The sequence below is a fragment of the Anolis sagrei genome, chromosome 3 (genome assembly GCF_037176765.1).
Source record: "Anolis sagrei isolate rAnoSag1 chromosome 3, rAnoSag1.mat, whole genome shotgun sequence".
Lineage (NCBI taxonomy): Eukaryota > Metazoa > Chordata > Lepidosauria > Squamata > Dactyloidae > Anolis > Anolis sagrei.
Genome location: NC_090023.1, coordinates 173362692 through 173377997, shown reverse-complemented (window position 1 = coordinate 173377997; position 15306 = coordinate 173362692). Strand labels below are relative to the sequence as shown.

At 42.4% G+C, this 15306-nt stretch overlaps 1 protein-coding gene across 1 annotated transcript in view; it reads left to right on the top strand.

The window, feature by feature from the left end:
* The first annotated feature begins 8713 nt into the window (after positions 1-8713).
* Positions 8714-15306, top strand: part of SLC29A3 (solute carrier family 29 member 3) — a 67091-nt gene continuing 60498 nt past the window's right edge. The window contains exon 1 of the mRNA XM_060768854.2: positions 8714-8838. Within this exon, the coding sequence (XP_060624837.2) occupies position 8838 (1 nt within the window). The 5' untranslated portion in view covers positions 8714-8837. The remainder of the gene's footprint in view (positions 8839-15306) is intronic.

Here is a 15306-nt window from a genome sequence, read left to right as displayed (position 1 = left end):
TTATAGGGCAGTGTAGAAGGGGCCTCAGACTCAGAGGAAAGGAAAGGCAAATCTATTCTGAACAAATCTTTCCATGTGAGAGGGTTACCTTGAGATTGCCATAAGTAAAAAACAAAGGTATGCAACAAGAATGTGCCTGTTGTTGTTTATTCGTTCAGTCACTTCCGACTCTTTGTGACCTCATGGACCAGCCCAAAGCCAGAGCTCCCTGTAGGTTGTCACCACCCCCAGCTCCTTCAAGGTCAAGCCAGTTACTTCAAGGATACCATCTATTCATCTCGGCCTTGGTCGGACCCTCTTCCTTATTCCTTCCATTTTCCCCAGCATCATTGTTTTCTCTATGCTTTCCTTTCTTCTCATGATGTAGCAAAAATACTTCACCTTTGCCTCTAATATCCTTCCCTCCAATGAGAAGTTGGACTTTATTTCCTGAAGTATGGACTTGTTGGATCTTCTCACGGTCCAAGGCACTCTCAGAACTTTCCTCCAAAACCATAGCTCAAAAACATCTACTCTCAGAACTTTCCTCCGACACCATAGTTAAAAAACATCTATCTTCCTTTGTTCAGCCTTCCCTATGGTCCAGCTCTCACATCCATAAATTACTACGGGGAATACCATTGCTTTAACACTGCATTAATGGGCAGTGGTACAGTTATCTGAAACCCAGACTGCCCAAAAGCCTGAGGTTTAGCTCGATGGCCTTTCAATACCTGACTCAAATCACTGATGCAAGAACAAACACCTTCTTATCATCACATGACAAGCTCAAAGTTCAATACAGATGGCATGCTGATCCTACAAGAACACAATGAACCCGTGAGTCTAGTCTCATCAAAGAAACCTCATTATCCCAGGATCTCTCCTCCTCGATGACTGTTGTTTCCCAGCCACTTCCCCTCCTGAATTGACCCACTGGCAGAAAGGGAACATGCACAGATACAGAGACAGGCTCAGGATTCCTACAATAAATAACTTTATTAAGGTTAGATTTACAGTGCCCTATAATCACAGGTTCTGATAGCAGATTACTTTATCCCAGGTTATCTGGCAGTGTAGAAGCATGTAAATCAGTTCAAAGCAGATAATCTGGGATCAGATCCAGGGATATAGGGCAATGACAATGTAGATCCAGCCTAAATTTCCCACCATAAACTTTACACCAATCACGAAGCTTGTCAACGACGAATGTATTGTAATTTATCTTATATGTATTTGTTAATTTACTGTTGATATATGATGTTTTAGATTTTTACTGTTAGCATTGAATCTTTGCTATCAGCCGGTATGAGTCCCTCTACCGAGGTAGAGAAAGTCGGGATATAAAAGTTTTAAATAATAATAATAACCAATATTGCGGGTCATAATTTAGATACATCTATTCTTTTTGAATGTCTATAAAATGTTGATGTCTGTGAACAAAGCGCATTTCAGATCTGGGATTTTCGCCTGGCATCCTTCCTTGGCCAAGTGAAACAATCAAGCGATCTCTGACCCTGCCTTTACTTCTCTGTGTCTTGATTGCAACGGATTGGAACAGACACTCTGGGACTCCAGACAACAGCTCAGCATTGGAGCAAATTTAACACATTTGTAAGAACTAGGCTGGGGAGATCGGCTTAAACCCCCGTGCTCCCCCCTCCCCCTTTGGTAATTTGCTATTGCTTTGAGAGGTAACCGGTCTAAATTTCGACATTAAGGAAAATCCGTAATGTGGAAATGAAATTTGGCTATGTTGATGCCTCCAAGGAAGGGAAGTGATGAATGAAAATGGATTAATTTGAAGTGGGCACTCTGGCCTAATACACAACAAAAACCAATTACTACGCATGATATGGTAGGCCTTATGCAAAATAGGAACTTCGGTTTATTAGAGGAGAGTGTGTGAAATGTTGGCGAGGTTTTCCACCAGGGTTTGCTCTGCATATCTCTTGCCACTGGATCCTGATTTCTATCATTACTCCACTGGAAGAATAGTGCCTATAGAGACCACTATATTATCTGTGCTGCCAACCCTTTCCTTAGTAAATTTTATTTATTGACTCATTGTCAGCCATCCATATCCCTGCGTTTTGCATCCATGGATTCATCCAACCTCAGTTCAGAAACAGATTTTTTTTAAATTCTGGAAAGCACTACACTGACATGTAGGCATTCAGTTGTAGATTCTTGCCATTTCACAGATGTTCAGGCTCTCTCTGGTATTGGTTTGGGGGTTTTCGCCTTGTATATAAAGGACATTATTTCACTATGCCATTGTATATAGTGGAACTTGAGCAACCCCGGATTTTGGTAGTTGTGCGAGGCAGTGAGGTCCTGGAACGAAACTGTGGGAGTTGGAGTTTACAAGGGCCTTATCCGTCAAAGAGGGCTGGTGCATCACCAAAATACAACTTCCAGGATCCCATGGCATTGAGCCATGGCAGTTAATCTATATAAATAAAAATGAAATGTTCGTTGTGGGATTAACATAATTCAAAAACCACTGGACGAATTGAGCCAAATTTGGCCCCAAGACACCTACTAACCCAAGAAGTGACCATCACTCAAAAACTGATTTTGTCATTTGGGAATTGTAGTTGCTGGGATTTATAGTTCACTTACAATCAATGAGCATTCTGAACTCCACCAATGATGGAAATGAACCATACGTGGCATACAGGACTCCCATGACCAACAGAAAACACTAGAAGTGTTTGGTGGGCTTTGACCTTGAGTTTGGGATGTAGTTCACCTATATCCAGAGAGCACTGTGGACTCAGACAGGGCCGTAGCCAGAAAAAAAATTCGGGGAGGGTTGACAATTTCGGCGGGGGGTGTGTGAAAATTTCGGGGGGGGGGGGTTGAAAATTTCGGGGAGGGTTGAAAATTTCGGGGTGGGGGGGGGGGTTGAAACCTGCCTCCTAGCTCACGCTGAAGCAAAGAGCACAGCAGGGGGCAGAGCAACCTTCAATAGCCCGCAGCTCCGCCCCTGTCAACCACCTCCACCAAGTCTGGCCTCCTTAATGAGAGTATTCAACACCCCCCCCCCCCCACTTGGTTGCTTCACTACATCGGCTATTGCTGCAAGTAATGACAGTGTGAATAAATTGTCAATATTTGCTTGAGATAGTGCTTGCAGTTCTGGAGGGACTCTTAATTTTTTGCATCTCATAGACTTGACATGGGGATTTGGTTAACCAGTTAAAATTCATGAGTAAACCAGGTTTTTTTAAAAAAAAATCTGAAACATTTCGGGGGGGGGGTTTGAACCCCTAAAACCACCCCCTCGCTACAGGCCTGGACTCAGACAATGATGGATGTGGACCAAACTTGGCAAGAATATTCCACATGCCCAAATATGAACACGATGGAGTTTGGGGGAAATAGACCTTGACATTTGGGAGTTATAGTTGCTGGGATTTATAGTTCACCTACAATCAAAGTGCATTCTGAACTCCACCAATGATGGAATTAAACCAAACTTGGCACACAGAACACCCATGACCAAAAGAAAACACTAGAAGTGTTTGGTGGGCACTGACCTTGAGTTTGGAAGTTGTAGTTCACCTAAATCCAGAGATGACTGTGGACTCAAACGATGAATTAGGACCAAACTTGGCACAAATATTCCATATGCCCAAATATGAAGACAGGTGTAGTTTGGGGAAAATAGACCTTGATATTTGGGAGTTGCAGTTACTGAGATTTATAGTTCACCTACAATCAAAGAGCATTCTGAACCCCACCAACGATAGAATTGGGCCAAACTTCTCACACAGAACCCCCATGACCATCAGAAACCCCCTCGTGACACCCCCCCCCCCAGAGGTCCTGACCCCTAGATTGAGAATTGCTGCCTTAAGGCCATCCAGTCCAACTCCCTTCAGCAGAGCAAAAAAAAAAAAAAAAGAACAAACCTAATCAAAGCCCTCCTGACAATGAGCCATCCAGTCATAGATATAGATAGACATGATTCACTCACTCACTCACACACATAGACTAGTATCATAGATTTGAAAGGGACCCCTAAAGAAGGACAATTAAATGTTGCATGTTCCAGAGTAGGCAAACCAGACACCCTCCACATCCACACTGACAAAGAAACAACAAGAAATACTGTTTACCCACAAGCATAAAGAAATTACATATATTAGAAACCAACATTTTCTCATAACCTTATTTTCCAGATCACCAGACTGGGCCACAGCAACACGTGACAGGGGACGGCTAGTGTGGTATAAAAATGCATTAATATCCCTTATCCAGAATTCTAAAATATTCCCAAATCCAAAATTGTTCACATTTGTGGCCGACATCTTTGCTTCCTGATAGCTTCCTGATGTTTTATGCACATTTTTTTAAAAAAACATAGTGTGTATAAAATTATCTTCAGGCTGTAAGATGGATATGAAACATCAGTGCCTTTCATGTTTAGAATTGGGTCCCATCCCCAAGGTATCTCAGTAGCACAGCTGGTTAATCGCTAGATGCAATAGATCAATGCTAACCAGAAGGTGGCAAGTTCGAAGCCCACGTTGGATTGAGCACCCGACTGTCAACTTAAGCTCACTGTCCACCTAAGCAGTTTGAAAACAGCTGAGCTCTGAGTAGTGTTGGGGTTCAGTCTGATCCTGATCTGTGTGAACAGGATTCTCTGATAGTTTTTCAAACTGAGCAAGCTCTCCCTGACTCTGACAGTGTGGAATCTGTTGTTGATGCAGAGGTCAGTGGGAATGAAAACAAAACCCAACAGTTAGAAGAGAATGTTTTGGAAGTTAGCCGTGATATCTCCCCACCTGGGCTTGATAATGAGGTCCGAAGAGAACAGATAGTGAGAGATAGATTTGTTTCCCAGTCTGTACGAAGGTCACAGCGCCTTCAGCAGAAAGAGGCCCAAACAGAAAAGTCAAGGGGCGTTTCTAAGAATAGCTTCTTTGGTTTAAGAGCATCCCTGCCGGGTGCTTCTTTAGGTCAAGCAACGTTCGGGACTGTGGCTGGTCTTGGCAGAATTCCTGTGTTCCATGGCCAGTAATCCCAGAGGCTTGTAGTTTCCAAGTTCATGGTTAGTAAAAGGCTAACAGACTCCTGGTTATTGTTTTGTGGCTTTTGAAGTTTTGCTCAAGTTCAGAGATCCTATTGACTACCGTGTTTTTCTGTGGCTTTTTAACTCTGCATTTACCTTTCTTTTGTAACCAATTTTTCATCAATAAACAAGGATTGCTTTTCCTACAGTCCAGAGTGGTGGATTTAATCTTATGGTCTTGTTTCTTGAACTGGGATGCAACAAGTAGAGAAATTAGGCATCGCTTTAACAGGGAGGTATTTTACAACACCATAAAATGCCGACGATCAAAGAATAAGGAGGGAAACTCTATGGTCAAAAAGGGCTCGTCACAACAGTGGATGGAGCGACAGCACCCCCTGTGGCCGGAATAGAGCATAACCTCCAGGTGCCAAAGTTGGAAAATGCCAAAATACCTCTATCCATCTGTCTGTCTTGTATGTCTACAATGGCACTGAATATTTGTTGTGTATGTGTGCATTGTGATCCATCCTGACTCCCGTTCGGGTTGAGAAGGGCAGAATATAAATACTGTAAATAAATAAATAAATAATATACCTACTATATTTCTTTGATTCTAAGACACACTTTTCCCCATATAAGCATCTCTGGGAGAGGTAATATATGCATTATTATCATTATCATTATCATTATTAAAACAGAATATACACTATATAATTCAGTTCAAAGCAGATAATCTGGATTTAGAAATTGGATTATCTGGCAGTGCAGACGGGGCTTCATTCTTAGGCTCTGTTTTTTATTTAATTTTAGTTTGTTAAGTTATAATTCATATTTATATGTTGGGTTGTATAAATTTTGTTAGTATGAATGTATTGTTCTTGTATTCGGGCATTGAATGTTTGCCTTTTATGTTTGGAATCCACCGTGAGTCCCTTTGGAGAGTTAGAGCATAATATAAATAAAGTTCGATTATTATTATATTATTATTATTATTATTATTATTATTATTATTATTAGGATGGCAATAAACTGAACAACTTCGAAGCCCTCTCTTAATGCCCTAGTCTCCAGCTATGAGTTGAGAAAATACTTCTTAAGGGTAACGCATGGCATACCGGACCCATTTTGTGATTTGTTGGAACACATTTGGAAATATTATTTTAGAATTGGAAGCATTCTGACGCTCTTCTTTTATTAAATCCTTAATACTCTGCATTATTTTAATGTGCAGCTGGACACATTTTTTGCTGTAAGGAAGAGGACTGTGTGAAATTGGCAATACAGACCTTAATTAGGAATCGGGTTATTCCGTAAAACAAATAAGATGAGAAGGGGATCATTACTATTCTCGTTTGGTCTTTACGCACAACAATTTTATGGCAGTACCAATAATGAAAGGCACTGGATCCCATCTCATCTTGGATGCTAAACAGGATCAACTATGGTTGGCAGCTGGATGGGAAACTACCAGCGAATATCAGGTGCTGTAAACTCCATTTCAGATTAACTATCTGGCAAAACCACTTCTGAGTACTCCTTGCCTAAGAAAACTATAAAATTCAGGGAGGAATTGATGGTGCCAACACACATACAACACAAACATGTTTTTAAATTTAATTTGTATTAATTTTATTGACATTCAACTGTAGTATAACATCTCCTTCATTCCAAACCAACCCACCCCTCCCAAATACACAGCACATGTTAAAATTAAATATCTGTCAATGCATAAACCTCGAATTGTTAAGTATCTTCAACTTCATATTGTAGGAATGGTATGTGTCTAGCGGTGATCGTTTGGTGGTTTAAATGTACTAAAACTATTTTGACCCATATAACATTATATACAACAATATTTGGTTTAGAAAGTGATTTCCTGTTTAACTGTGTGGTACTTCCTTTGAAGGTAATTGTTATACTCCAGAAACTGTTTCTGTGGCTGCCCAAACTATGTTGAATTTGTTGAGACTCTTGTTGTTGTTCATTCGTTCAGTCGTCTCCGACTCTTCGTGACCTCATGGACCAGCCCACGCCAGAGCTCCCTGTTGGCCGTCACCACCCCCAGCTCCTTCAAGGTCAGTCCAGTCACTTCAAGGATGGCATCCATCCATCTTGCCCTTGGTCAGCCCCTCTTCCTTTTGCCTTCCACTTTCCCCAGCATAATTGTCTTCTCTAGGCTTTGCTGTCTCCTCATGATGTGGCCAAAGTACTTCAACTTTGTCTCTAGTATCCTTCCCTCCAGTGAGCAGCCGGGCTTTATTTCCTGGAGGATGGACTGGTTGGATCTTCTCGCAGTCCAAGGCACTCTCAGAACTTTCCTCCAACACCACAGCTCAAAAGCATCTATCTTCCTTCGCGCAGCCTTCCCTAAGGTCCAGCTCTCACATCCGTAGGTGACTACAGGGAATACCATGGCTTTGACTAGGCGGATCTTTGTTGCCAGTCTGATGTCTCTACTCTTTACTATTTTATCGAGACTGGACATTGCTCTCCTCCCAAGAAGTAAGCGTCTTCTGATTTCCTGGCCACACTCTGCATCTGCAATAATCTTTGCGCCTAGAAATACAAAGTCTGTCACGGCCTCCACGTTTTCTCCCTCTATTTCCCAGTTGTCAATCATTCTTCTTGCCATAATCTTGGTTTTTTTTATGTTTAGCTGCAACCCGGCTTTTGCGCTTTCTTCTTTCACCTTGATTAGAAGGCTCCTCAGCTCCTCCTCGCTTTCGGCCATCAGAGTGGTGTCATCTGCATATCTGAGGTTGTTAATGTTTCTTCCAGCAATTTTCACCCCAGCTTTGCATTCATCCATCCCCGCACATTGCATGATGTCTTCTGCATACAAGTTAAAAAGGTTGGGTGAGAGTATGCAGCCTTGCCGTACGCCTTTCCCAATCTTGAACCAGTCTGTTGTTCCGTGGTCAGTTCTGACTGTTGCTACTTGGTCCTTGTACAGATTCCTCAGGAGAGAGACAAGGTGGCTTGGGATGCCCATCCCACCAGTGTATATGCGTATACACTGCAAGATAATCCAGTTCAAAACTGATAATCTGGATTTTATAGGGCAGTGTAGAAGGGGCCCTACATTGCCATATAAAATCCAGATTAACTGTTTTGAACTGGATTTATCTGGCTGTGTAGACTCAGGGCCTTTCCACACTGCCCTTTACCCCACGATCTGATCTTAGATTATCTGCTTTAAACTGGAATATATGTGTCCCCACTACCAGATAACTTGGTATAAACAGATAATCTGGGATCAGATCCTGGGATATAGGGGCAGTGTGGAAGGGCCCTCAGGCCCCTTCTACAGTGCCACATAATCTAGATTATGTTCTAGGGCAGTGGTTCTCAACCTGGGGTCCCTAGATGTTTTTGGCCTACAACTCCCATAAATCCCAGCTGGTTTACCAGCTGTTTGGATTCTGGGAGTTGTAGGCCAAAAACATCTGGGGACCCCAGGTTGAGAACCACTGTTCTAGAGGAAACACCTGGAGGGCCCAAATTTGCCCATTCCTAGTGTAGAGGCGTCCTAAAGAGGCAACAAACCTCAAAAGCCACGAATGTAATGTACAATGAATGAGGATGATGACGTGAGGAGAAGGAAAGGCCTCTGAAGGCCGCAGCCTAAGGGTTTTCCAATCAACACGAAGCCAGAAAACAGGCCGCGCCCTCGCCTTCAGGCCTTTGAAGGGAGAGAAGGCCGCAAAACCTAGAGGGCGGGCGGGAGGCAGGGCTTCGTGCGGCCGGGCAGGCGGGGCTTTTCCTCGGCCCAAGGCCCCACTCCAAGCCGGGGCTCTGGGTCCATGGAGACGCGCGCCAGGCCGGAGAGAGTAAGTGGCTCAGTCCCTTCGCGTCGCCCTCCTCTCTCGCCTTCCTTGGCCTCCTCCCCCTCTCCTTTGCTTATTTCTCCGTTCTTATCGTCTTTGGGAGACCTTTGAGTATATGCAGAGTGCGTTCCTTGAGTATCTCTTGAAAAGGCGGGCTCTTTTGTTCCAAGACCTGTTTGAAAAAGGAGTTTTCTCAGGCCCCTTCTACTCAGCCATATCCAATCCGGATTATCTGGTTTGAACCGGCAGTGTAGACACATATAATCCAGTTTAAAGTGAATTATCTGCTTTTATTATTGACTGTAAATAGAAGGTCAGCTGCTGTCCTCACCCATTTGCCTTGTTTTTTACTTGTGTTCTATTTTGAAATGGTCATATGACTGGTCAAATAAATAAATTATTATACTTTGATAATCTGTTTTATATGGCAGTGTAGAAGGGGCCTCAGAGACACTATCTTTATTGCTATATAAAGTCTGGATTATCTTCTTTGAACTGGATTATGTGGCAGTGTAGACTCGAAACAGATAATGTGGATTGTTTTATTTGATAATCTGGATTATATATATTTTTTATTATTTTTTATTTTATTATTAGATTATATGGCATTGTAGTTCCAGCCTGTGTGCATCTTCTACACTGCTTTGCCCGGCTTTAACTGCATTTCCTCAATACTATGGGACCAAGAGAGACCCGTCCAACACTACCACATACAATCCAGATTATGTGGATTATCAATTTTGATAAATTGTATTATATGGCAGTGTAGTGCCAGCCTGAGCGTATCTTCTAAACTAGGATGAATGCAGCTCAGCCCGCTTTAACTACGTTGCCTCAATACTATGGGATCAAGAGAGACCTCTTCTACACTACCACATACAATCCTGATTATGTGGATTATCTGCTTTGATAATCTGGATTATATGGCAGTGTAGTGCCAGCCTGAGTGCATCTTCTACACTACAGAATGAATGCAGCTTTGCCCCGCTTTAACTACATTGCCTCAATACTATGGGATCAAGAGAGACCCCTTCTACACTACCGCATACAATCCAGATTATGTGGATCATCTGCTTTGATAACCTGGATTATATGGCAGTGTAGAAGGAGCCAGAGTTATGGTGGTATCAAGTTTTTTGTCGTCTCTGCCCAAGGCTGGATCGACACTGTTGTATATCCCAGGACCTGATCCCAGATTATCAGATTTGAACTGGATTATATTGACCTCACAACCTCTGAGGATGCTTGCCATAGATGCAGGCGAAACGCCAGGAGAAAATGCTTCTAGAATATGGCCATATAGCCCGAAAAACCTACAAAAACCCAGTGATTCCAGCCATGAAAGCCTTCGACAATACATTAAATGGATTGTATTAGTGTACACTGCCAGATAATCCAATTCAAAGCAGAAAATCTGGGATCAGATCCTGGGATTTAGGGCTGCGTAGATCCATCCCAATACTGCAATGCAAAGTACAACTCCTGGGATCTTATAGCATTGAGCCATGGCAGTTCAAGCAGTGTTAAACCGAATGAATTCAGGTGCACCCCCAGACTGAATCAACACTGCCATGTCATCCTATTTCCCAATGCAGATTTACTGCTGTGAACTGGATGATTTGAGTCTACACTGCCATTATCCAGTTCAGTGAAATAAATCTGCATTCAGAAACGGCATTGCAAGCAGTCGCCAAATTATGAACAAGATTGGTTTTGTAGATTTGTTTTTAAACTGAATTTGTATATACATCGGAACAAGTACATTTTCAAAGTGTAACTCCAGCCATACACACACACACACAAGCTTGGGATAGCATAGGCAAGGGTGAGCATTCTGTGGTGTTTTGCTGTCTGTGCTCCTGTTCAGAAGATTTCACCTCACTTTCTGTCTCTGAGAATTGGATTTTGAAAAATCTACCTTGTTCTGGAAACAAGGATTAGTGAGAAAGCTTCCATGGAGTTGATTTTGCTCACTTCCTGTTGTCTCACTTCCATCCTTAATTATAACTGCAATATATTTCTTGTATTGTCGAAGGCTTTCATGGCCGGAATCACTGGGTTGTTGTAGGTTTTTTCGGGCTATATGGCTAGGTTCTAGAGGTATTCTCTCCTGACGTTTCGCCTGCATCTATGGCAAGCATCCTCAGAGGTAGTGAGGTCCTCACTGCCTCTGAAGATGCTTGCCATAGATGTAGGCAAAACGTCAGGAGAAAATGCCTGTAGAACATGGCCATATAGCCCGAAAAAACCTACAACAACCCAATATATTTCTTTTCTAACAAAACAAAAATCAGTGTATCCTACTGAGTGATATAATATCCACTGACCTATTTGCTGGACCTTGCGTGGAAAAATTAAAGAAGCTCTGTTCTAGAGGAGGATTCAGCAAGGTTTAGCCTGTGGGCCACATGCAACCCCTGGGACCCCTAAATGTGTCTCTTGCCTCCATTCCCGACAATAGCTCCAGCCCTCAACCCCACTGATTTTTGTGAAATTCCAGCAATTTCCCCCAAACAGACCAAAAATGCCTGAAAGAGTGATTTCCTTCTTGCAAAGCCCCCCCCCCCCAATTTTCCCAAAAACCAGAACAAATTGACCCAAAATCAACCAAAATTGTCACTGAAATTTGCTAGTGTGACCAAACCAATAGATGCAGTTGCCTATTTCTGTCTTAGAGAATTTCATTTGTTTTTTTCCAGCTCTGAGCTAAATATTTGCTGTGACTTAGTCCACATGATGATGTTCCTGTGCTGTGCATCAGTCGGATATAGCTTGGCCGCAATGTTCTAGGAAACTTTAATTATATTGCAAACTATTTTATCCGGTCTTCTCTATAGACTGAAGGAGGTTAATAGTTTAGCTTTTTCATAATTGGAACAGCAGAAAACTCAATGGTTATTTCTTCAAGGTTTCCAATAACAGCATATTGCAGAAAGCATTTTAAAAATTCTCTCCGAACATCAGACCATTTTACACATAGGTGCCTCTGAAGACCAGCTTGGGCTTTAATGGACCTCCATAGGAAGCTTTGCATTATGCATAAGGACACTTTAGGTAACTAATTTTGTTCTGGAAAATCTGTGAATTTGCTCAGAATATAGAAGCTCAGCTCTTTTTAAATGGTGCTTTCTTTCGGATGCTTAGACTGGTTGCTGCAACTTTCAGTGACCAGGCAACAAGGAAAAAAAGATAGGAGGAAACTCCAAATTTCCTTTCTCATTCATTGAAGGTTCAATGTCTTTCAGACTACAAGCCTTCTTCAGGGGCGATGTACCTTAGGGTTGCTGTAATTTGGAAACAACTTCAGGACGCACGACAATGACAAAACTGCCAGAATAGTATAGTTGTTCGAGGACAGGAACAGGATTCAAAACGATCTTAACAGATTAGAGAGATGGGCCAAAACTAACAAAATGAATTTCAACAGTGACAAATGCAAGATACTCCACTTAGGCAGAAAAAACAAAATGCAGATACAGAATGGGGGGCACCTGGCTTGAGAGCAGTACGTGTGAAAAAGATCTTGGAGTCCTCGTGGACAACAAGTTAAACATGAGCCAACAATGTGATGTGGCGGCAAAAAAAAGCCAATGGGATTTTGGCCTGCATCAATAGGAGCATAGTGTCTAGATCTAGGGAAGTAATGCTACCCCTCTATTCTGCTTTGGTTAGACCACACCTGGAATATTGTGTCCAATTCTGGGCACCGCAATTCAAGAGAGATATTGACAAGCTGGAATGTGTCCAGAGGAGGGCAACTAAAATGATCAAGGGTCTGGAGAACAAGCCCTATGAGGAGCGGCTTAAGGAACTGGGCATGTTTAGCCTGAAGAAGAGAAGGCTGAGATATGATAGCCATGTATAAAATATGTGAGAGGAAGCCACAGGGAGGAGGGAGCAAGCTTGTTTTCTGCTTCCCTGGAGACTAGGACGTGAAATAATGGCTTCAAACTACAAGAGAGGAGATTCCATCTGAACATGAGGAAGAACTTCCTGACTGTGAGAGCCGTTCAGCAGTGGAACTCTCTGCCCCGGAGTGTGGTGGAGGCTCCTTCTTTGGAGGCTTTTAAACAGAGGCTGGATGGCCATCTGTCAGGGGTGATTTGAATGCAATATTCCTGCTTCTTGGCAGGGGGTTGGACTGGATGGCCCATGAGGTCTCTTCCAACTCTTTGATTCTATGATTCTACGAGTGCTGGGATGAATCTAGAAACCAGGGTTCAATAAATGTCCTCTCAATAAATGTTGCCCAGAAAACCCTGTGATAAGTTCTCTTTAAGTCAGAAACGACTTGAAGGAACACAACAACTGTATACAAAGAAGTGAACAGAATGAAGCAAATGCCAATGTCTTGTATTAACACATATTAAAATAATATCCAAAAAATACATTATAAAGCACAATTATTCATGGATTTACCAAGATTTAGTACAATCCCTGTATCAACCTAGTGATGTGTTCCACAGCTTCATGTGGATATATAAAACTGTTTTGAGTGATGGGAGTCATCGGACCATTATATCCTCCTGAATTAATTGGTTCTCGAGTAATTTTGGAAGCTGAGGTGGTTACTGTTTGATGGAAAACCACCTGGAAATGCCAGAGATATCCAGGAAAAGCTAGGGAAGAATCTTGCCTGATGGCGACTATAGAATTAATGCAGTTTGACTCTGCTTTAACTGCCATGGTTCAGTGCTATGGAATCTTGGGAGTTATAGTTTGGTGAGGTGCTGACTCTATTTGGCAGAGAAGGCTGACAACCTTGTAAAAGTACACCTCCCGTGATTACCTAGCACTGCGCCATGGCAATTAAAAATGGTGTCAAACGGCATCTCTTGAGATCTGTCAGTCAGAGTTAGTAATACTGGGCTAGACAGAACAATTATTATTAACATTACTAGCCATTTCCTGCCACGCGTTGCTGTGGCCCACATGAGGGTTCTGTGTGGGAGGTTTGGCCCAATTCTATCATTGATGGGGTTCAGAATGCTCTGTGATTATGTTCTTGTTGATTCGTTCAGTCGTCTCCGACTCTTCGTGACCTCATGGACCAGCCCACGCCAGAGCTCCCTGTCGGCCGTCACCACCTCCAGCTCCTTCAAGGTACATCCAGTCACTTCAAGGATGCCATCCATCCATCTTGCCCTTGGTCGGCCCCTCTTCCTTTTGCCTTCCACTTTCCCCAGCATAATTGTCTTCTCTAGGCTTTGCTGTCTCCTCATGATGTGGCCAAAGTACTTCAGCTTTGTCTCTAGTATCCTTCCCTCCAGTGAGCAGCCGGGCTTTATTTCCTGGAGGATGGACTGGTTGGATCTTCTCGCAGTCCAAGGCAGTCTCAGAACTTTCCTCCAACACCACAGCTCAAAAGCATCGATCTTCCTCCGTTCAGCCTTCCCTAAGGTCCAGCTCTCACATCCGTAGGTGACTACAGGGAATACCATGGCTTTGACTTGGTGGATCTTTGTTGCCAGTGTGATGTCTCTACTCTTTACTATTTTATCGAGATTGGACATTGCTCCCCTCCCAAGAAGTAAGCGTCTTCTGATTTCCTGGCCACAGTCTGCATCTGCAGTAATCTTTGCACCTAGAAATACAAAATCTGTTACGGCCTCCACATGTGATTATAGGTGAACTATAAATCCCAGCAACTACAACTCCCAAATGTCAAGATTCTATTTTCCCCAAACTCCACCAGTGTTCATATTTGGGTATATTGAGTATTCATGTAGAGTTTGGTCCAGATCCATTTTTGTTTGAGTCCACAGTGATCTCTGGATTAAGGTGAACTACAACTCCAAAACCAAAGGACACTGCCCACCAAACCCTTCCAGTATTTTCTGTTGGTCATGGGAGAACTGTGTGCCAAGTTTGATTCAGTTCCATCATTGGTGGGGTTCATAATGCCTTTGATTGTAGGTGAACTATAAATCCCAGTAACTACAACTCCCAAATGACAAATTCAATTTTTTTGAGTGAAGGACATACATTAGGTTGTTAGGTGTCTTTGTCCAAATTTGGTGTCAATTCGTCCAGTGGTTTTTGAGTTCTGTTAATCCCACAAACGAACATTACATTTTTATTTATATAGATGTTTATTTATATCCTGGTTTTTCTCTCCACAAGGAGACTCAAGGCAGATTACATTAAAAGCATTTCAATACAATTTAAATTATACAAATACACAAGTATTAAAACAGAATTAAATATCATTACTATTAAAAACATTTCAGTTAACCATAAAAAGCCATAAAAAGATATTCAAAACTAAAAAACCAAGGTGGTTTCACTCAGAATAAGACAGCGTTCTGTGTTGTAGTTATGTGCCTTCAGGGCAACTCCGACTTAAGCTTTTTGTTGTTGTTTGTTGTTTTTTTCAGGAGGGGGGGTTAGCAAAATTTATTCTGAGAATGCTTGCCATTCTTCTGAGTTCCCAAGGTCACCTGGTGAGTTTTCATAGCTGAGCAGGGATTT